A 22,502-nucleotide genomic window follows, 5' to 3' on the forward strand; every position below is an offset into this window, starting at 1 on the left:
TGTGTGTTGGTTACTCAGTTGTGTCCAACTCTTTGCAACCCCATGGACTGTATTCCACCAGGCTCCTCTGTCCATGGGACTCTCTAGGCAAGAATACTGGTGTGGGTTGCCATTCCCTTCTCCGGGGATCTTCCCGACCCAGGGATTGAATCCAGGTCTCCCGCATTTCAGACAGATTCTTTACAATCTAGCCACCAGGGAAGCCCCTGTATAATCTTATGGGGAAGATAATTGTTTTTTAAATGCTGTACATAAAACAGATCAATTTTAACTTTGGAAATATTATGAAGGAAAGGTTCAGAGTATGCTATTCTATGTTGCAATGTAGAACTCTATGAAGATACCAGAAATCTATATTGTAAACACTACACAATGTTTTTTTAAGCATTTTATTGAAAATTACTTATTTCTTAAAGTCCTTAAGATGTTGGTTACGTTTTTTTCATCATTGTGCATGCTTGCATTTTGCTCTTGGGACTTTTAAGCATTAAACTTAAGAAACTTTCACGTAAAGAGAAGGGCTTGAAGACATGTTTATCCCAAGAGACTGATGTATTCTTGGGTCCCTTATTTCTTTTTTTAAAAATTTACTAATTTATTTATTTTAATTGGAGGATAATTACTTTACAATATTGTGATGGTTTTTGCTGTACATCGACATGACCCATGGGTCCCTTATTTTTAAGTAGAACTTCTCCGATTTTTTTCAAGTTGTTAGTGTTGCTCCCAGATTAAAATAGCCTTTTCTAACTTGTAAAGAGAAATATAATGTGCCAGATAGTTTTTTCTCTATACTATATATTCAGTTGAAAGTAAAATGATGTCTTAAATTTGGTCTAATTTTCAGTAATAGTTTTTAAAGAATATATATTGTAATTCATGTGTTTTGTGTGTGTGTGTATGTGTGTATGGAGGGAGAGAGGGAGAAAGAGAGATTCAATCATTCAGTCTAGGAAGTCTACTGCTAAGTTAATGTTTTGTAGCTAAAAACTGTTAAAAACCCATTTGTGTTTGACACCAGTGTCGATTAATTTATCTGTGAATTTATGCTGCAGGTTGCTTGTGGTGGATGTCACATGCTAGTTTTTGCCACTCCACGACTTGGTATGGCAGAAGACATTGAGTCAGATGAAATCAAGTATTCTTGCTTACCTTCAGCTATGTATGTCCCCATCAGTGATCCGCCTTTAGAAAACGTACTGCAGAGATGTTTATCAGCACGTGTGCGCCGTAGAGTGAGGGTATGTTTGTGACCTGTTCTATATAATAACACTGTCCAGTGCTGCAAAGAAAACTGGAAGAAAACAAATTTATTTTCTTTTTAAACCAAAGAAGGGTCTTCTTAAATAAATTTACTATATAAAATGATTAGAATTAATGGCTTACAAACTTTTAAAGAAAACTCAGAACTAAACTGTTAAACAAATTAGAAAATTGAAATGATCATAGATAACTTTTGTAGACAGTGGTACTGCTAAATTGTTGTCTCAACTGTATGTGAATTGATTTCTATTTTGCTTTTGTCTTTTAAAGCTAATACCTCATGAGCAGTGAAAGGTTATATGTTATAAATAATGAAAGGTTGAAAACAAAAAAATAAGGACTTTGGGTTGAGAGGGAATGTTCTTTCTTAATTAAATTTAGGAATTCTCATTCTGTGCTTTAAAATGATTACAATGACATTTACATTTTAAAAAGTAAAATTCCAAGTAATTTTTAAAGGAGACATTCCTTTTTTAATAAAAATTACTTTAAATTCCCAAATGTATGCTTTTAGAAGTAAAAAGTTACATTTGGCTTTTTATTATGAAAAAGTATATATGGAAAAATTAAGAAATATCCTGTAAGTATTTTGTAGTTAGTTTGCGTTTCCTGAGTAACCGTTTCTTTTCAGGGAAGGCAGAGAAAACACACATACACTTTTCCCCATCTTGTGAAAAACATACCTACAGATTGATGATTTAGAGCAACTTAGACACAGAGGCAACAAAACAAAACATTTTTGAGCCCTTGGGGATTATTAAAGAGTGAACATTGTGGGACGTTGGCCAATTTGAAGTCTCTCTCTTCAATAGTTTTTGCAACCTCAGGGTAGTTTACATCAATATTAAATATATAACATCATCTAACAGTTTATTTAACCTGTTTGCTTTAAAGGAGAAATCCCCAGACTCTCTTCGAATGACGGGAATACTACCTCCAGTTGAAGGGACTTCCCCACAGCCCATTTGTTTTTTGCCTCATTTAATTCCTTTCTCTATGTCTGCAAGTAACCTGCTAGAGAAAATGATATGTGAAGATGAGAACTCTATGCCCCCAAGGGAACCAGGTAACATTTGATACTCTGCTTGCTCTCAGAAGAAATGTACCAATTATTCCTACTGTTTTCATGTTCATCTTCAGATGTTTTCTCCACCTAAGTTGTTTTCTTCCTAGTTAGAGACTGACATCTCATTTGAACTCAAATCCAGGAATACTCTGATAATAGAAAGCATCTCTGATGACCTTAAAAATCCCATGTGATGACAGCAGCATATCTTTATAGAGCAGTGTGTAACATGCATATCACCTTCTCTTACATTATCACCTTTAAACCCAGAAGCAACCCAAAATAGGTGGGAGTTAGATTCTTCATTTTTACATATGAGAAAAACAAGGCTTGAAGAGATTGAGTGACTTGCCCAAGGTTACTCAGTTTTATACATGAAGTGAACAGGATTTGCATACAGGTCTTCTGGCCCTATGTGAAGTTATGTATTTAAGCAATATAGCATCATGGTTAGGAGTATGGGATGTAGAGTCCAATTGATCTGGGAGCAGATGCCAGCTCCAACATTTATTAACTATATGTATCTTAGGAATGTGTTTATGTTGCCACATGGCATGTGCTCAGATGATAGGGACAGGGCAGGAAGCCAGGACTAGGAAACCAGAGTAAGCAGTAGGTTTGGAATTAAGATAATCTGGGCATCTGGGATTAAAAACAGTGGGACAGATAATTTTAATATCTTTGGGCTCAGGAACCTACAGAAAAGGTTGAGGTAACAAAGGATCAGGAACTCAGGCAAGAACTGTGGACCATGGGAATGGAATATTCCCTACATCTAGGACCTTGATAAGGAGCAGGGTTTCTTACCTCTTACCACAACTTTTGCGTTTCCTTTGGAGATAAGAATCACTGGTACTCTTCAGCCCTGTACATGGGAAAAGTAGATTCTGACAACAGTGTGTGCAAGGAAAAGAGAAGTTTATAGTTTGGGGCAAGTTGTTTGGCACTTCCAGAGATTAGAATGTGAAGATAGAATTTTTTAGGGTAAAAGGAAAAGCCATCCCTTATCTTCTTGTGACTGTTTACTAAAACAAACTTAATAAGAAGTATTTTGAAACTTGTATCCCTGGAGGAGGAAATGGCAACCCACTCCAGTATTCTTGCTTACAAAATTCCATGGACAGAGGAGCCTGACAGTCTACAGTCCTTGGGATTACATTGAGTCAGACACGACTGACTGAGCATACATCCAACATATAATGTGACTTTTTCTAAATTTGTGGATTTCAGTGTTTCTTATGGAGCTAAGGAGGTTAGGGAAGACATAGATGAGAAGGTGACATTTAAGCTAAAACAAAGGATAAGAAAATAACCACACAAAGAGAGAGGATGTGTCTATTCCAGGCAAAGAAAATAATGTAGTTAAAGGCAGTCTATAGGAAAAGGAAAGATCATTGGGGTTGAAGAGAAAGTGAGTGAAGGAAAATCAAGAGTGAAGGAAAAGACAGGACAAGATGATGTTGGAAAAAGAGACAGCAAAAAAAATTCATGGTTTTATAGGCCATGAGAGGCCTAAGTGATTTGAGTGTTTTTCTTAAGTGTAATAGAAAGTCATTAAAGGATTTTAAACAGTGGAGTAATGTGTTCCAATCCCATTTATGTTTTAAGATGATCATTTTTGCCTATGTGTGGATGCAGGTATACCAGATTAGAGGTGGGAAGAAAACTTCAGAGCCTTTTGCAAGAAATGATGGTGTACAGACCTAAGGTGTTCACAGTGGATATAAAAAGGAGCCCATGGGAAATACATTTTAGACATAGAACCAGGTGAACTTGTTAATAAATTACACATAGATGTGTAGGCAGGAGGATGGTTGACTGCTTTGAAGGAAAAAAGTTAAAAACTGACTTTGAGATCCCTGTGAGGCATCCAAGCAGACATATCAAGCAGGCTGTTGAAAATGAAAGTGTAACATTCAGAATAGAGATCTGGACAAAGAGATAGAAATTTGGAAACCATCAACATGGAGATGGTATTTATAATTCATGGAAGTTGGTGAAATCACTATAGAGAGTAGAGCAGGAAGAAAAGAGGGCTCAGCATTTTGCCTCGAGACTGTCTGATGTTTAGAGGGTAGGAGAGGGAGGACCAGCAAAGCCACTTTTCTCAACCTTATCAGCCAGTAGGGCAGGAGGAGGAAAATGAGGAGAGAGTAGGGTCACAAATTCAAAGTACTGCTCAAAGCTCAAGAAAAAAGAGTACAAAGAAGCATCCCATGGATCTGGCATCATGGATATTTTTGGTGATCCTGACAAGAGTAGCTCCAGGGAAAGATCAGGACAGAAGGCAGAGTGTTAAAAGTTGAGGCATGAAGGGGAAACGAGGACGTGAAGGGGCGATAAAGTGTGTAGATAGTTCTTTTGCCTATTTTGGTCATGAAGAGGAGCAGAGAAATGGGGCAGCTAGAGGGAGCTAGAGGCAGATGTGGAGGGAGTGGGAAATATGAGAGCGTATTTGTATGCTAATGGACATGAACCAGTAGTTCCAGAGAGACTGGCAGCACATGAAAGAAAGAGTGTAACCAAAGGTGCAAAGCTCTTGAGAAGACAGGAGGGGCTGGCATACAGAACAGTCTTTGTTAAGAGGAAAGACACATCCTACATTTTAACAGGAAAATATAGGTAAAGGTGTACGTTTGTTGGTGAGAAGATAAAACAGATCAGGTCCGATGATTTCTGTTTTCTCTGTTAAGCATAAGGCCAAGACCATGACCTTAAACAATATACTATTTTCTAAACTTCCTCTCTGCCATCTCCAGTCTGTCCTGGTTCATACTTTTCTATGTTAATCTCCTTCTGGTGCTGTTTAGTTCCCATCTGCTCCAGTGTCTTCAGAGGATCCCTAGTCTTTTTTTTTAATAAGTGTAAATTTCCCATGTAACTCCCACCAGCTTTTCCAGCTTCATCTCTCAGTAGCCTTTGTCTTCAAACCATTCATTTAGGTATTGTCTGTGGCTGCTTTCACACTTCAGTGGCAGAGTTTGATTATTAGGACAGAGACCATATGGCCATAAAGCCTAAAATGTTTGCTGTGTGGCCTTTTACAGAAAAAGTTTATTGAGCCCTGATGTTGATCAAACTGAAGCTCTTCATAGTCAGACTGAGTGGAAAACCTATAAAGTCCAGGCAGACTTGAGATTGACACTTGACACCAAAAGAGTCACTGAACCTTAATGTATTCATTTGTGAAATGGGGATATAACACTTACCTCTCTTATTATCATGGAGTTAACCTGACGGTTATAGAAGCCTTTGTTCCAAGCACATGGTAAACTTTCAGGGCAGCTGTTCCACAGCTTCTGTTAGCACTAGACTTATTTTCTTCCCCATTTACCTCCATCCCTACCTCTCAGAATTCTACTCATCCATCATTCCCTGTAACTCCTTAGTGAAAAATTTCCTGATCTCCCACATTTGGATGGGATTTCTCATTCTCCTATATCACATATTTTGTATTCCCGTCTAGACTATAAGTTCATTAAGATTTAGCAGTTACTTAAGTTGATATCCCCTACCTAATACCTCACATGGAATGAAGACACACTGATTATTCGTTCATTGGAATTGAACGAATTTATAAGGGAGAGAGCACTGTGGACTGGCATTTTCAATGAAGACTTCATTAAGGAGCTCCTCTCAAATACGTATATATGTGCTAAATGGGGATATAGTAGTTGAGAAAAATGTAAGGTCAAATGAAGCTTGTAACTTTTCATTATCTGCTTTATGATGTAATAATCTTACGGTTTTCTGTGAAAGTTTCTAGGTCTTTGTACTGTTTTTCTGTTGCTACCTAAGCAATGACCCTAAAACTTAAGGCTAAAACAACAAACATTTACTATCTCACACAGTTTTTAAGGGTCAAAAATCCAGGACCAGTCTAGCTGAGTGATTCTGGTTCAGGATGTTTCATGCTCCTCTTGCAAGCTCACTCACGTGGCCATTGGCAGGAGGCTGGACTTCTTCATCACATGGGCTTCTCCTTGGGTATACTCATAGCATGGCTTCCCCCAGAGCAAGTGATCCAAGAGAGAGAGAGAGAGAGGACTGAGACATAAGCCACAGTAACATCAAATTGATCTGCTTATTTTATTGGCCATACAGACCAACCTGGTAAAATGTGGAAGGGAACTACACAAGGGTATGCATAGCAGGAGGGTATAAGTTGATGGGCATCTTTTGGGCACTAGCCATCATAGTGCTTGATACCTGGTAGTATTTACCCCAAAGGAATAATGTTTCTCTGTTCATATGAATGAAGCGGTTGTTATCTTATCAGTGTCAGGGTCTTTAAATTTTCAGAAAGATTTTAAATACTGCTATCACTGTGAATGAATTCTGTTCAGTTCCCTTAATATGAGGTTAAAGGACCTTAGAAAGTGAAGGTCACTCAGTTGTGTCCGACTTTTTGCGACCCCATGGACTATATAGCCCATGGAATTCTCCAGGCCAGAATACCAGAGTGGGTAGCCTACCCCTTCTCTAGCAGATCTTCCACACCCAGGAGTCGAACTAGGGTCTCCTGCATTGCAAGTGGATTCTTTACCAACTGACCTGTTAGTAAAATTCTAACTGTACTTTTATATTGCAGAATAATTTCTGTTTATTGTCTAGTTGTCTTTCACTTTTCTGTTGAAATCTGGTTCTATCTTTTCTCTGTTAATCATTCAGATTATTTTCAACATAAAATGACCCAAGAGAAAGATACAGACAGTCTTTCGGCAGAGGATTCAGAAAGCCTTGGAGAAACTGCTGATGTCTTAAATATGGTACTGGTTTTCCTATTTGTGCAATATAGATACAAATTTGAGTTTTAGTTCCTCATGTATTTGTATTTGTATGTCTGTGTATATGGGTACTTCCTAAGCCATTATATACACAGAAAAAAGCTTTTTGTTTTTGTCTTGGTTTTATTTATTATTTTAAACTCAGATTTAGTGAAGTATAGATTAAGTACTGTAAAATTAATTTCAGCCCTCACATTATTATTATGCAATTGAAAATTGATTATATGATTGTCTGAACTGTTTTGTATTAATTTTGTTTATATGTATTTTAAATCAACATATAATGATACATAAATATATAATCATATGTATAAGTATATAATCAGTTATATAGTCTTTATTTTTTTAGAACATATTTTTTTTAATTTATTTCAGACACACATGTTGCACCTGAATTCCAATGAAAAACCAAAATTATCACCAATTCAAAAGCAAAAGGTATGATACAGAGAGTTATTTTCACTATGGTGGGAAGAACAGTTTAAATTGTTTATATTTGTCTTGAAAGATTTCTGGAAAGAACTCAAGAAAGGTAAGTATTCACTTACTTTAGGATTTAAAAGATGGGGATATAATATGTATAGTCTCCATTTGGGCTTATTCTGTTGGTATGTATTTTCTGTGATACAACAAGACTGGCAGAATTTCACAGCTGAAATTTGCTCTTTGGAGTCATTAATAAGTGACAATATCCATACTTTGTTACAGTCAAGGCAAAGGATATTTATTACCATTCTTAAGTGTTGTAAGAGGCTACAGTTGTTTATGAGTGCCTCTCACACTTTGTTTGAGTAGGACTTTGGGTGAGTTACCTTGCTGACCTTACAGGATGGTATTAACTTCTTTTCCAGTTCTAAAGTTTTGTGGTTTTTAGTTAAAATATTTGATAATTGCTTTTACAATGTTTGGAATAGGCTTTAATTTATCAAGGAATTGGTAGCATAAAAACAAGATTAAACATTTGGAAATTAGTCAGAAACCATGCATGAGTGATAGAGACTTTTAATGAATAGCAAATGAATAGAAGAGGAGGGAATATTCTGGTTTTTCACAACCCTGGAGAGATAAAAGCCTGTCCTGAAATTATTTGCATTTTCTGGCTTGAAGGACCAGTGAGGTGAAATGATGAAGGGTTCAGGATTAGAAATATAAATTGGAGAAATGCAAATTGAAGGACGAAGTCTCCAGAAAACATTTCATTTATATTTCTAGTACTTTGCCACATTGTTAAACTAAAAATTCTCAAAATCAAAGTCACTGAAATGCAAGAGAATCTGGGTAAATTATAAAAATTTAGTGCCAGTCCTCATTAGTCATATCTCCCGCATTCCAGGCAGACACTTTAACCTCTGAGCCACCAGGGAAGCCCATCTATATCTTACTGAGAGGTATATTGAGTAACAGCATTCTTTTTGAAAATGAAAGAGCTTTTTTCCTAACACAGTTGTCAAAGCTCAGTGACTAACTGATTTGTTGACTTGACTGTAATTCCAAGCAGACATCTTTTGTGTGTCTTTCCTTCCTCTTAGACTCTGGGCTCTGCCTCTTCTGTGCTGCTTTTTTGTGCTAAGGAAATAAAGGCACATGCATTTAGAAATCATTTCTGGCAGCTGGGCCTCTGTCTGTCTTAGGGCTGTTGAAAGAATTGTGACTTTTTAAAGAAGAGACCGAGAACAAACAGAAAAGGAAAGCACTTTCTTTTAAACTAATATATATTTTATATTTCATATAGTCTTTTTACGTGGAGGCCCTACCAAACCTACTTTAGTGAATAAAAAAGATTTATTATAGTATTTCTATATATTTTTAACTTATGCTGTTTTAATAATGTGTTTAGCAAAAAACGACCTCTTCCTGGGTCTCTTTACAATTTACAATTTATAAAACTTGATTTAGTGAGCTTTTACTATCTAGAGACTCAAATTCATCAACTATTTCAGTCCATTAGCTTATAGAATTTAGATCAACAATTTGATTTGCCTTATTTTGTCCAGCAAGAAATTAATTTCATATTCTTAATATATCATTAAAACCTCAATGGTTCATTATATAAGTTTTTATAGAAGTTTATAAAATTTTAATAAAATTTTATATTTTACTTCAAGTATTTTTCTCATAGTTTTTTATGTATGCAAAGTATTATAATTAAAGAATATAGTAAATAAAAGGAAGAGGGTCAAAAATTTGAAAACTCAAAAGATTTTGTTTAGAAAAGAAAAATCTATTCATTATTATGTAGTGTATTGATAAAAACATTTCATTGTAATTTTCAGATTTTTTCTTCTAGAAATAAGGTTTTTCTTATTTCAAGTTTTTTAAAAATTCATATTTTCATTTAGTTTCTTTCATTTTCAGAATTTTGTGGACTCAAAAGACCAATCAAAATGTGACAAAACAATAGGGAAAGTAGAAAAGTGTACATTTTTTAACAGTATTTTTCAAAATCAGTCTGGAAACATATTTAAGAATTGATTCAGATTAAGAAAAGGGGCAGAGAATAAATATTGGTACTGTGAGTAATGGCAAAGTTAAGGCAGGTGGTAAATTTGAAAGTTAAACACAGATTCATATTACTGAATCAAAATTAGATGCTCCACAGACAGAGAATGGCATAAATTATCCCCCTCCAAAAAAAAAAAAAAATCTGAGGAAAATATCTGATAAAATTGGGCATTTTAATTCTCCAAGTGAAATTTATGATAATGGAAAATCTTGGTATTTTGTAATAAATAAGTTAACTTTATCAACTAATAGTAGTATGACGATTACTTCAAAAAATTTACAGAAACAAGAAATAATTGAGAAACCGAAGCAGCATACAACTTATACTGAAAGTGATGATAGTAATGAATATGAAAATGAAGAGATATCCCCAAAAGTGACAGAAGGGAGAGTATATGAGCAACTTTTGGCACAAGGAATGTATGTGATGCCAGTGGCTATGTCTATGGAAACATTTTCAGATGAGGACGTAGGTGATGACTCAGACCAGCAAAGTCCTCAGACCAGCACCAGTGCAGAGGGTTTGCAAAAAGGGACCTTTAGACATGAAAATAAGCATGATGTCTATCCACTTAATACTGAGGAAATAGAAAAGGAAAGTGATGAAGGACAAAGTCAGAAGGATTCAGAAGCAAATGAAATAGTCTCTGAAATGGAAAGTGATCTGGTGAAAATGACAGATCTGAAGGCTATAAGAAAAACTGAAGAGAATAGAAAAAATATTGATACGTTTTTTGATGACTTACCAAGTAGATACATGAATATTGAGGATGAAGAAGATAAAGATTTTGTTAAGGAAAGTAAAGGGGACAAGCAAGATATGATCTTTGACAGTGAACAAGCATCTATAGAGGAGGAAGACAGTTATTTGGAAGGTAAAAGTGAAAGTCAGCGAAGTATAGCTGATGGTTTCCAGCAGCCTGAGTCAATAGAATTTAACAGTGTCGAGAAAGAGGATGATGAAGTGGAAATTAATCAAAATGTGTGGTATAGCAGAACATTTATTAAACGAAGACATGAAGAGGCCAGACACAGGCTATCCAGAATCATGGCAAAATATGAGTTTAAGTGTGATCGCTTACCAAGGATCCCAGAGGAACAGGAAGGAGAAGATTCGGAAGGAAGTGGAATAGAGGAGCAAGAGATAGAGGCAAATGAGGAGGAGTGTGGAGAAAAAGAGAAAGAGGAAACAGAGCTCCTGTCAGATGACCTTACAGACAGAGCTGAGGTGAGTGAAGGCAAGGGAAAGCTAGGGGGAGAGGCAGAACACGTGCCTGAAGGTGGAGGTGAGGGAATCAGAAAGGAAAGTAATTCAGGAGTGGAACAGAGAAGTAGAACAGGAAGTGAGGAAGGAGAAGAGGGGGAAGACATGGGAGAGGGAGTAATAGAGAGCCTGAGTAAGGGAGAGAAAGACCTGGAGGAGGAGGAACGACAGCAAAAGGAGAGGGAACAGGGCCACCAAGAGGAAAGAAGCACAGGGAGGAAAGAAGCAGGAGAGAGGGAGCAAGGAGGTGGGGAGGGAGAGGAGGAGGCAGATGAGGAAGAAGGGGAAGAAGAGAAAGACAAGGAGAAAGAAGAAGGGAAAGAGAAAGAAGAGGAGGAAGAGCAGGAGGGGGAGGGGGAGGAGTTAGAAGAGGGGAGATGGCAGGACGGAGAGGAAGGAGAGGGGAAAGGAGATGAAGAGGGGCAGGAAAGAGGGGGAAAGGAGGAAGGAGATAGGGAGGGGCAGGAGGGAGAGGAGGAAGGGGAGGAAGAGGAGGAAGGGGAGGAAGAGGAGGCAGGGGAGGGGAAGGGGCGGGAAGAAGAGGAGAAAGGGGAGGGAGAGGAGGAAGGGGAGGGAGAGGAGGCAGAGGAGGGGAAGGGGTGGGAAGAAGGGGAGGAAGGGGAGGGAGAGGAGGAAGGGGAGGGAGAGGAGGAAGAGGAGGGAGAGGAGGAAGAGGATGGGGAGGGGCAGGAAGGAGAGGAAGAAGAGGAGGAGGAAGGAGATGGGGAGGGAGAGGAGGAAGGGGATGGGGAGGAACAGGAAGCAGAAGGGGGAGAGGTGGAAGGAGATGGAGAGGTAGAGGAGGTAGGGGATGAGGAAGAGGAAGGAGATGGGGGAGAGGAGGAAGGAGATGGGGAGAGAGAAGGAACGGGGGAAGGGGATGAGGAGGAACAGAAAGAGGAGGAAGAGGAAGGGGATGGGGAGGGAGAGGAGGAAGGGGATGGGGAGGGAGAGGAGGAAGGGGATGGGGAGGGAGAGGAGGAAGGGGATGGGGAGGGAGAGGAAGGAGGGGAGGGAGAGGAAGGAGAGGAGGAAGGGGATGGGGAGGGAGAGGAGGAAGGGGATGGGGAGCAGGAAGGAGAGGAAGAAGAGGAGGGGGGAGGGGATGAGGGAGAGGAAGAAGAAGAAGGAGAGGGGGAAGAAGAGTTAGAAGAGGGAGAAGGAGAGGAGGAGGTAGAGGCAGAAGGAGAAGAGGGGGAAGGAGAGGAAGAGGAGGGAGAAGGGGAAGGAGAAGGCGAGAAAGAGGGGGAGGGGCTGGGAGGAGAGGGAGAGGGAGAAGAGGAGGGGGGAGAAAGAGTGGAGGAGGGAGAAGGGGAGAGAGAGAGGGAAGGCATGGAAAGGGAAGAGAAGGAGTGGGTGGTGAGGAAGAAGAAAGAGAAAGAGAATGGGAGAGGAGAGGAGAAGGAAGAAGAAGAGAACGATGAGGAAGAGAAGGGAAAGTGCCAGGAGACAGGCAGTGAAGAAAGTGGAAGGCAGGGAAGAAAGGGTGGGGGAAGGGAATCCAAAGTGAGCAAAATCAGAGGATCTGGGAAATATGACAAAGATAGAACACATCCAAAGAAGTTTACTGCTAACAGGGAGGGAAAGGGGAAAGGGCATGGAGTACAGAGGTTCAAAATACCAGTGCAGTCAAAACAACTTTTAGTAAATGGGCCACCAGGTTCCAAAAAATTTTGGAATAATGTATTACCACATTATTTGGAATTGAAGTAACAGATTTTGAATTTGACCTGATTATGTCCAGCCAAACAATTTTAACATCTTATGCATAATAGGCACTCATTCTATTACATTGATTTTGTGTCATGATTACTTTACATGTGGTACAGTATAAACTCATAAAGATAACTTGAGGCACTGGTAAATTTTGGCTTCTCTTAAACTAATATTTTGGTGTCCCCCCAAATTATAAATATATAGCTAAAAATATCAAAAGGTCATAGCATATAGTTAATATTCTACTTCCTCACTAAAGACAGTGTTAGGAAGGAGTATATTATAAAAGTATTTTGTTTGTGTATATAAGTAAGTCCCTTTAAAAATGGCACAGATCTTTAAGGGTTATAAAAATGTCTAATCTCTTATAACTATTTATGTTAGCATAGTTTTTTTCAGTCTATGACTATAGTTTGCCTACCATATAGAATAATTTTATAAGAATGGGTGTTACTTTAAAGCTAAATGAGGAATTCACATTTTTTTTAAATTTTATTTTATTTTTAAACTTTACAAAATTGTATTAGTTTTGCCAAATATCGAAATGACTCCGCCACAGGTATACATGTGTTCCCCATCCTGAACCCTCCTCCCTCCTCCCTCCCCATTCCATCCCTCTGGGTCGTCCCAGTGCACCAGCCCCAAGCATCCAGTATCGTGCATTGAACCTGGACTGGCGACTCGTTTCATATATGATATTATACATGTTTCAATGCCATTCTCCCAAATCTTCCCACCTTCTCCCTCTCCAACAGAGTCCATGAGACTGTTCTATACATCAGTGTCTCTTTTGCTGTCTCGTACACAGGGTTATTGTTACCATCTTTCTAAATTCCATATATATGCATTAGTATACTGTATTGGTGTTTTTCTTTCTGGCTTACTTCACTCTGTATAATAGGCTCCAGTTTCATCCACTCATTAGAACTGATTCAAATGTTTTCTTTTTAATGGCTGAGTAATACTCCTTTGTGCTTTTTACCTTTAATGTGTCCCTTTTGCAACAATCTACAAAGTGACAGTTGGGTTCAGAGTTTAGACTCTACTGTCTCTTTTAGTTACTGTTGGGTAAATGACAGAATATATAATGAAATGAAAATGAACATATATTCTAGAAGTATGAAAATCTTTTAAGTGGTTACTGGCCAGGCAAAGCTACTCACTGGGCTTCCGTTCCCTTATCTGTAAAATAGAATGGATTAGATGGTATGATAATGAAAGCCCTTTGTAACTCTTAGATTCTTTCATTCTAACATGTTTGTTATTTGCTTAAGAAAATTTTTAAGGAAGAAAAATCATGTTTTACAATTAATCCAGTTTTCTATAAAATGTTATTTACTCTTAAATTATGATAGCTTTAATATCTTTTGTCTTCTGTAATTCTGTATTTCCATCTCCTATAATTTCTGAGCTTTCACTGTATTGTCAGACCTTCGTTCCCAGTACTGCCATTCCCAATGTCTATTACTTACCTTCAATGTATTCTTCATTCACTATTCTGTAATTCTCTGTTTGCTGTTTGTCAAAATGTTTCAAGTAAAATAAAAATTAAATGTATACAGTCAGTAGTTGTTTGTGAAAAGAGAAACTTTTAGATATTGAATTTTAGAGAGGCTAGATTTCCACTAGAGTAATTCCATTGTGTATAATGCAGCCAGTTTGTTTCTTCATGGCTTTCCTTTCCCAGCCCCTTCAATATCTTAGACATGATGGATTTCTTATACTTTCCTTTTATCAAGGAGGATTGTGATGGTAGACATCCTGTGAATTTCGTGTAGGTTGAATTGCTTACACATTTGATTTTCCTTGAGGAGAAAGACGAGATAGAAAGTGGAAAAATTCCTAAAGGTAGTTGTAAATCTTCTTTTAGCTGTGAGACCCTCTGGTAGCTTCCACTAACTAACCAAATATGTGGGTTTGGCATTGCAGTGTTTTACCACATTCATTAATGTTAGAATTGAATTAATACCTAGATTAAAATGTATGTGTTGTGTTGATTCTAGTGCCAAGTGTGGTTGCTTTAGAAGTTTAGAAGTAGACTTAGGATTAAATAGGGTGGATGACAGAAGTGGAGCTCATAGAGGAAAAACCTCCAAGGAGAAGAGAAACTCTTCAGCTCAAGTACAGCGGTAAAGGTCTGGCTGTTCATCTTCCACTCAAGAGACAATCAGCCTCAGTACTGAAATGATGCTCTTAAAATATGTCCATCTCAGTATTTGAACCAGTTGAGATAACCATTTGTAAACAGCATTTCTTACCCTTTTCTTTACCTTTCTCTAGCCAAAGACAATGGAGAAGGCAATGGCATCCCACTCCAGTACTCTTGCCTGGAGAATCCCAGGGATGGCGGAACCTGGTGGGCTGCCATCTGTGGGGTCGCAGAGAGTCAGATACAACTGCAGCGACTTAGCAGCAGCAGCCAAAGACAAAAAAATTATGCTCTTTTAGAAGCAGTCATTCATGCAGGCCTAGTGCTCTGGTTAAAAGAGCACTGGCCTAGTCATCTTCAGACCTGAATTAATACTTGGCTAAGTAGATTGGAGTAACTAGTTCCCTCTTTATTGTCCACATCTGCTGGTTGATCAGGCTTTTACTGTACTTGATCAGTGATCATTTCTGAGGCAATATCAGTGATCATTTCTGAGGCAAGTGTGAGTTGTGTATGTAGAATCCATTGAATTACAGTTTCAAATGAGCACTGTGGCAGAAAAATAAGGTAAGATACAAAGGAGGACCACAGAAACATCTGCCGCTGCAGACTGGCAGCACTCCAGGTGAGTGTAATTGAAATGTTCTCTATTATTTCACTCTAGAAATAATTGATTTCTATACTGTATTTCTATTACTGTATACGTGTAGATTAAAAATAAAATGCTACCACAGAGGAAGGTGCTGTAATTCCGTCCTTTCCTTCTTTCCATTATGAAAGTTAAATGTGATATTATATGCCCAGTACCTGACACATAACTTATATTTGGTGCGTATTATTCAGTCAACAAATATTTACGTACCAAGCACCAAAAAGAGGACAGAAGCTACCCCAAATCAGGTGGATCTCAAGAAGTTAGGGCTGCTCTCAGTTAACCTCCTGTGGCCCTCCAACCTATCAGGGACTTTAGGTAAGTATAGATTCTTGAAGGAACACCAGGGAGAAAGAGTTCCTATAACTCTGCCTGAACTGTTGCTTAACAGTATTTGCTGATACCCCTGTGTTCTTGGGCAGATAGTTTTTTCTGCCCAATGATAAAAATACGATTTGAAGATGAATCTCTAGCTTTCCTCAGTTCAGTTCAGTTCAGTTGCTCAGTCGTGTCCGACTCTTTGCGACCCCATGAATCGCAGAACGCCAGGCCCCCCGTCCATCACCAACTCCCGAAGTTCACTCAGACTCACGTCCATTGAGTCAGTGATGCCATCCAGCCATCTCATCCTCTGTCATCCCCTTCTCCTCCTGCCCCCAATCCCTCCCAGCATCAGAGTCTTTTCCAATGAGTCAGCTCTTCGCATGAGGTGGCCAAAGTACTGGAGTTTCAGCTTTAGTATCATTCCTTCCAAAGAACACCCAGGGCTGATCTCCTTCAGAATCCCTTAATTAATAAGAAGAATGTGGCTTTTATACTCTAAGCCATTTCTACAGATTGAACAGAAAATTTATCAGCATAATAGAGTGCTTCAAGTTTGGCACTTCAGCTGCCACCAAGAAAGACAAGGCAAGGGCTTCCCGGGAGTGATAGTGAAATGGTAAATGAGTCATGAAAAGTAAAGCCTATCCAGGCAAAGAGTGGGCTGGGCGATGGAAGCCAGGAGAGTGTTTCAGTGTGACTGCAGCCTAGAGTACCATTGGACTAGATAGAGAGGTGTGAGACCTTCTGTGTTTGTAAAAGATGTTAAACAGGAGTAAGGTTGATCACACTTGGGCTTTTGTGGCATTCTTCTGTCAACAGGATGGAGGGTGGAATAGAAAGGGAGAGGACCAGAGTCAGGGATAGCAGTCAGAAGGCAGTTACAGTTGAAGAGGCAGAGACTGAAGCGGGGCTGGACTAGGACAGTAGGATGGAGAGCTGGAAACGTGTCATTACAAGAGATTTAGGGATAGAATTGGAGGGCTTAGAATTGGGTAAAGATATGGAGCTTGGAGGGAGGGAAAAGGCCAAGATTTTCCTGTTTCTGGCTTGGAGAATTGGGAAGAAAGACTGCCAGGCATGGAGGCTGAGAACTGAGGAGCAGGGGCAAATTGAGGAGACTGCCTGGGGCTTTTTCATCCAGGAGATGTTCAATAGACAAATACACATCTGGGTCTGGCACTCAGGGAAGATGCTGAGTATCACCAGCTTATGCATGCAGTTAAAACTGTGGATTTGAATGAGAGGCAGCATTCAGAATGTGAAAAGAAAAGAGAACTGCAGAGAGAATTCAGGGAAACATGAGTAGGTAAGGGCAGGTTGAGAAAGGGAAGTCTGAGAAGGAGCAAGGGTAAGAACACTTTCTAGGGGACAGGGGTCCCCAAAGCCAAGGAAGAAGGAGCAGTGGAGGGCCACAGGGCTGGGGCAGAGCCCACGTTGGATCCAAGAGTGAACTCCAAGAAGTCTGCCTTGCAGAGACATAGAATCAGAACTAGATTTTGAGAAATAAAATAACAAAGAGCTCTGCTGGCATATTTCTCAAGTTAGGAAGGGAGACATGTATTCCAGAGACTTGGAGCTCTGGGGTGAAAAATTTTCAATTTTTATTATTTGCTATTATTATATATGATGATACATAAGAATAGGATATTACTGATGTGAGCTTATCAACAAAAAAGTGTGCAATGCTTTAAATATCAGTAAGGGTTTTTTAAAAACAAACAAAAAAACAACTCTGAGGGCAGCCATTACAGTCTGCAAATTATTTGGGCAGAGTCGGTTCAGAGCATGGGCCTGAGTTCCTGTCCCAGCCCTTACTGATTAGCTGAGTGGACACCTGGAAAAGTTTTTTTTTAACTTTTCTGAGTTTTACTTCCTTCTTTTAGTAAAGGAAGGAGGGTCTTTTAATAGTTAAGTTAGTTAACATGTGGAACATGTTAGAGATACTCAGCAAATGCTAATCTGTATCACTCTAATTATCCTCTCTGATCACATCAGGTTAGGTACAATGCTATCGTCACGAATCTCCAAGTCACTGGCTGATGTGCATGAATATAGCTTCATGTGCCTGTAAACCTTACTTTTATTTAAACACAACATAGGAACCCCTCAAAAATTAGCTTATGGAGGTAGGTCCATGGGAATGAAATAGATTACAATAATGATAACCCTTAACCATGGGGTGGAGTGAAACTCCTGTTACACACCATACATGAGTCAAATGCCGCCCCTCAGCATTTGAACCATGATGAAGGCTGATGGCATTCACATGATTAGCCTCAGCCTAGAATTTAGATATTAGTGCTGTCAGGGGACCAGAGTTCCCTCTGTATCCTAATTTTTTATCAAATAGTTAAAAAATAAGACAAATTACAATATGGATCATGTGTTTGTTTAAGATAAAGAGGAAGATAAATCTTCTAAGGAAAAATAGGGGGAAATACTAGAGTAAAGCTGAGAACAAGAATAAGATTACATTCCTTTTTTCAGGCCTCTTTTCAGAGTCTTACTGTAATGTATTTGCTGCTGAAAATATAGGGTTAGCAATGAAGTAACAGATTGGCACATAGAAAGAAGGGGAAGTTTAGAGATAATGGTGTCATTAGAAGCAAAGAATTGGGAAGTCACAACTGGCAGCCTGTGGGTGAACTCCAGCCTATAGACTTGTTTGGTATACATAGTGATTTATAAACATTTGAATCAGATGCCAACATTGAAATAGCAGATTTTACATTGAAAACACTTGTTTTGTGGGCTTCGCTTGGAAAACTTGAGTGTCTAAGAGTATCATGCCCGGTGGCAACACAGGCCTATAGCCCAGTGGAGGCCTCCCTGACAGGCCTTCTTCCCTCTCTTGCTCTGGCTGCCAGGCACCTGGCAGAGAATAAAGGATGTGTTACAAGAGAGTAGAACAGAGAATTGTACACTTTAAATGAACTGCTTTCTATTGATAAGATCTGGGACATGGCAAAAAGTGTCCAAGCTTCTTGTTTTGTGACAATCCTCCATGCACACTTGGGATTCTATCTTACTTTTTATAGAATGGACTTCACAAAATCACTTCTGTTTACATACAGATACTTATGTGCTCATGTTATTTTCTCTGTAAACGGACTTTTTCATCTTGATACAGACCCTCTTAGATAGGTGTTGATAAATGTCATTTTTCCGTTTTATAGACAGACAATAAGTAGGTAGATGCCTTGCTCAGGCCAAGAGAGGTGGAGCAAGGCTTAGAAAACAGTGTTTAGATCTTTGTATTTAGTGCTCTTCCCACTCTCCACTCCAGCCTCAGTTATTTCTAGTGTAGTTAAAACATGCACTTATATGTCAGCTCTTCTTGTCCTAAAAAAAAAAAAATACCTTGAAACTGAGATTTTAAAATATGCACTTTCCCACCTGATGACTTAGGTATAAAGTTCTATGCTGTATTTTATTTTGTTGTTTGGAAAATATTTTCTATCCTCTGTGACACTGAGGCAAGTCATGAATCCAGAATTGTAGAGCAAAATTTTACACATTATAGTCTTTTTTTTAACTTAAAAAACTCTTTTGAAATTAATACATAGGCAAGTATATATCTCATGCATATATAGTTCAATGTATTTTCTACAGACTGTACACACCTATATAGTCAACATCCAGAACAAGGAAAAGCACAGTGTCAGCTCCCTAGGAGCGCCTCTTCAATCCCCTCCCATCCGCCACCCCCTCCAGGGTGACCACTTGGCCAACTTACGATTGCAATCTCTAGTTTTTAAAGCATACAATATATTCATTTCTTAAGGAAACTGAAACCTTTTGAGAAACATTTGGTTTCTTAGTATTTCCCCTAAGAAATGTAAAAGCTATTGCCCTGGTCTAGACCAAAGACTGCAGAGACGGCAATGGCACCCCACTCCAGTACTCTTGCCTGGAAAATCCCATGGATGGAGGAGCCTTGTAGGCTGCAGTCCATGGGGTCGCTAAGAATCGGACACGACTGTGCGACTTCACTTTCATTTTTCACTTTCATGGCTTTGGAGAAGGAGATAGCAACCCACTCCAGTGTACTTGCCTGGAGAATCCCAGGGACCGGGGAACCTGGTGGGCTGCCGTCCATGGGGTCGCACAGAGTCCAACACGACTAAAGCGACTTAGCAGCAGCAGCAGCAGCAGACCAAAGACTGCAGGTCCCCTCGCTGTGTCTGACCAATGAAACAAGGGTTCTTTTGTGGGAGCCAGGCCCAGTCACTTCTTCACTGGGGTCCTAGCACAAAGATGATTTCCCGTGATCACTCCAGAATACATCTTTACATCTAATGTGGTTCTGGTGACAAGAATGTATTTAAACTTTATCCTTTCTTTTTATAAAATGACAGTATTCTGCCAATCTCTCCTAAATTGTTTCAGTTTGAAGGTAAGTGCTGTATGTGACTTAAAGTAGTTGTCCAGATATGTATAGATTAATTTTAAACATGCTTAATTAAGTGCAAAGTGCTACAATTGATGTGATTTCAATTGCAAATTCATTTTCTAAGAGCTTTCTCAAACTTAGAAAATGATATAGTTCCAACAGTTCTTCATGTAGATTTACATAAAGTTAATGAGTAAAATTGTATTGGGTTGGCCCAAAAGTTCTTTTGGTTTTTAAGGTATAAATAAAAGACACATTTTTCATTTTCACCAAGAACTTTACTGAAAAATGTGTTCACCGATTTGTTCCACTATCTTCTTCCGTTTTCCAGGCAACTTAATAATTCCATCTTCCCCAAATTTTGTATCTTTTTGAGCAAAAAACTGTTCTAAGTGCCTTTTATAGTTTTTCAGGGAATTGAAATTTTTCCATTAAGAGAATTTTGTAAAGACCAAAAGGGCATCTGAAGGTGCAATGTCTGGTGAATACAGTGGATGAATCAGAACTTCCCAGCCAAGCTGAACAGTTTTGTGTGGTAATCAAAGAAATATGTGGTCTTGCATTATCCTCACAGAAGATGATGTGTTCTCTGTTGACTGATTCCAGACACTTTTCGTAGAGTACTGCTTTCAGTTGGTCTAATTGAGAGCAGTGCTTGTTGGAATTAATCATTTGGTTTTCCAGAAGGAGCTCATAATAGAGGACTCCCTTCCAGTCCCACCACATACACAACATCACTTTCTTTGGATGAAAATCAGCCTTTGGTGTGGTTAGTGGTCTCTTCCATTCCACATTATCATACAGTATCCACTTTTAATTGCTTACAATTTGTTTTAAAAATGGAATGCTTTTGTTTTTCATTGAGAATTGGATGCAGAAATACAGTCAAGAAGGTTTTTTTTTTCCACTCATGTGCAACCCAAACATCGAAGTGATGAACATAACCAAATGGGTGCAAGTGATTTTCAACATTTGATTTGATTATTTTGAGTATGTCAGCTATCTCTCTCATGGTATAACATTGATTGTTTTCAATGTTTTGATTTGATCACTATCAACTTCAGCTGGTCTGCCTGACTGGGGAGCATCATCCAGCAAGAAATCTCTAGCATGAAACTTCGGAAACCACTTTTGACACACTCAATCAATCACTTCTCCATACACTTCTCCATACCTTCTCCATACACTGCACAAATCTTTTTTTTTTTTTTTACATTTTTGTTGTATTTTTACCTTTCTTGAAATAATACAGCATAATATGTTGCTTTTTCCTTCCATCTTCAATATCAAAATGGCTACACAAAAATTCACCAATTTTGATAAGTTTTTAATGTGTGATATGACAGCCATCACAATACAATCTAACAAAATTGTTTTGAATGAAGTTAAAGACAACTAAATGCTACTAGAGCCATCTTATGGGGGGAGAAAAAAGAACCTTTTGGCCAACCCAATAGTTTATTATAAAAAAAAAGCAAGATGTCTTGCTTCTAAAATCAGGTAAAGCTCCATGTTTCTTTTCATAATAGCATGATATCCTATGGCTACATTAATACCTTAGTAGACTAGCACAGTTACAATTGACCCAGCTCCTAGATTATCCAAACTGTCCAAGAAATGAGGACTTTGATGGGATAGAGCTAACTGCCCCTCCCTCTGGGAGATAAGTGGGCAGAGTCTGAAGTTCTCTGTCTCAAGAGCTCTGTTCCTTTCTAGTTGGCCTTCAGATAATGTACATTTATAAATACATCTACTTATCAGACCTAAGTCTTAACTCTAGTAATCTTGTTTCCCATTCTCTTCCAAGGTGAAGTGATCTCTGATTATTTTATTTACTGTCACGTGCATTTGGCTAGCCATAATATGTAAGTCACTTAGAGGGAAAAGCATGCAGAAGAAAAAGAAAGCTTTAGGGAGTCCTTGGTAAAGGGTAGCTACCTTGTCACGAACCCTACCCAACCTAAACATGTAGCACATCCTTCAGTGTAACTCTCTACCCTGTTGCCTTCTCCTGTATTCCCCTCCTGACTGCACTACCTCATGACCTTGATTAACCGAAATTAAGGCCTCCCACAGTAACTTCTGAAACTCTTTCTTACAATCTCAAGGCTTCACTTCTGGATTCTTGTCCTCAGTGGGAGTGCTATCAGGCCATCCCCTTAGTGCTACTGGCCTGAGGATGCCACTTACATGTGTTACTGAGGTGTGAAATACATTCTTTCCCTAGCTTGAACTCTCACAATTTATACTTTTTTCCGGGAAAAAAAAAAGGTGAGTTAATTATTAGAGACATTCTTTTCTAACCACCCAATAAAGATTCTGTTGGGTATCAGGCTTCTCCTTAGCCAAATAGCCACTAGGAAGGTGACCATGAGCTGCTAGTTAC

At 38.8% G+C, this 22,502-nt stretch overlaps 1 protein-coding gene across 6 annotated transcripts in view; it reads left to right on the top strand.

The window, feature by feature from the left end:
* RPGR (retinitis pigmentosa GTPase regulator) overlaps nucleotides 1–22,502 on the top strand; it is a 69,905-nt gene that overhangs the window by 23,649 nt on the left and 23,754 nt on the right. For 5 of the 6 annotated variants that reach the window (XM_055564195.1, XM_055564197.1, XM_055564196.1 and 2 more), the window contains 5 exons: nucleotides 1,056–1,241; nucleotides 2,158–2,329; nucleotides 7,001–7,098; nucleotides 7,492–7,554; nucleotides 9,902–10,846. In XM_055564195.1, coding sequence (XP_055420170.1) covers nucleotides 1,056–1,241; nucleotides 2,158–2,329; nucleotides 7,001–7,098; nucleotides 7,492–7,554; nucleotides 9,902–10,846 — 1,464 coding nt within the window. The remainder of the gene's footprint in view (nucleotides 1–1,055; nucleotides 1,242–2,157; nucleotides 2,330–7,000; nucleotides 7,099–7,491; nucleotides 7,555–9,901; nucleotides 10,847–22,502) is intronic. The other variant, XM_055564199.1, reaches the window with a different exon arrangement.

This window comes from Bubalus kerabau, chromosome X, assembly GCF_029407905.1.
Source record: "Bubalus kerabau isolate K-KA32 ecotype Philippines breed swamp buffalo chromosome X, PCC_UOA_SB_1v2, whole genome shotgun sequence".
Taxonomy (NCBI): domain Eukaryota; kingdom Metazoa; phylum Chordata; class Mammalia; order Artiodactyla; family Bovidae; genus Bubalus; species Bubalus kerabau.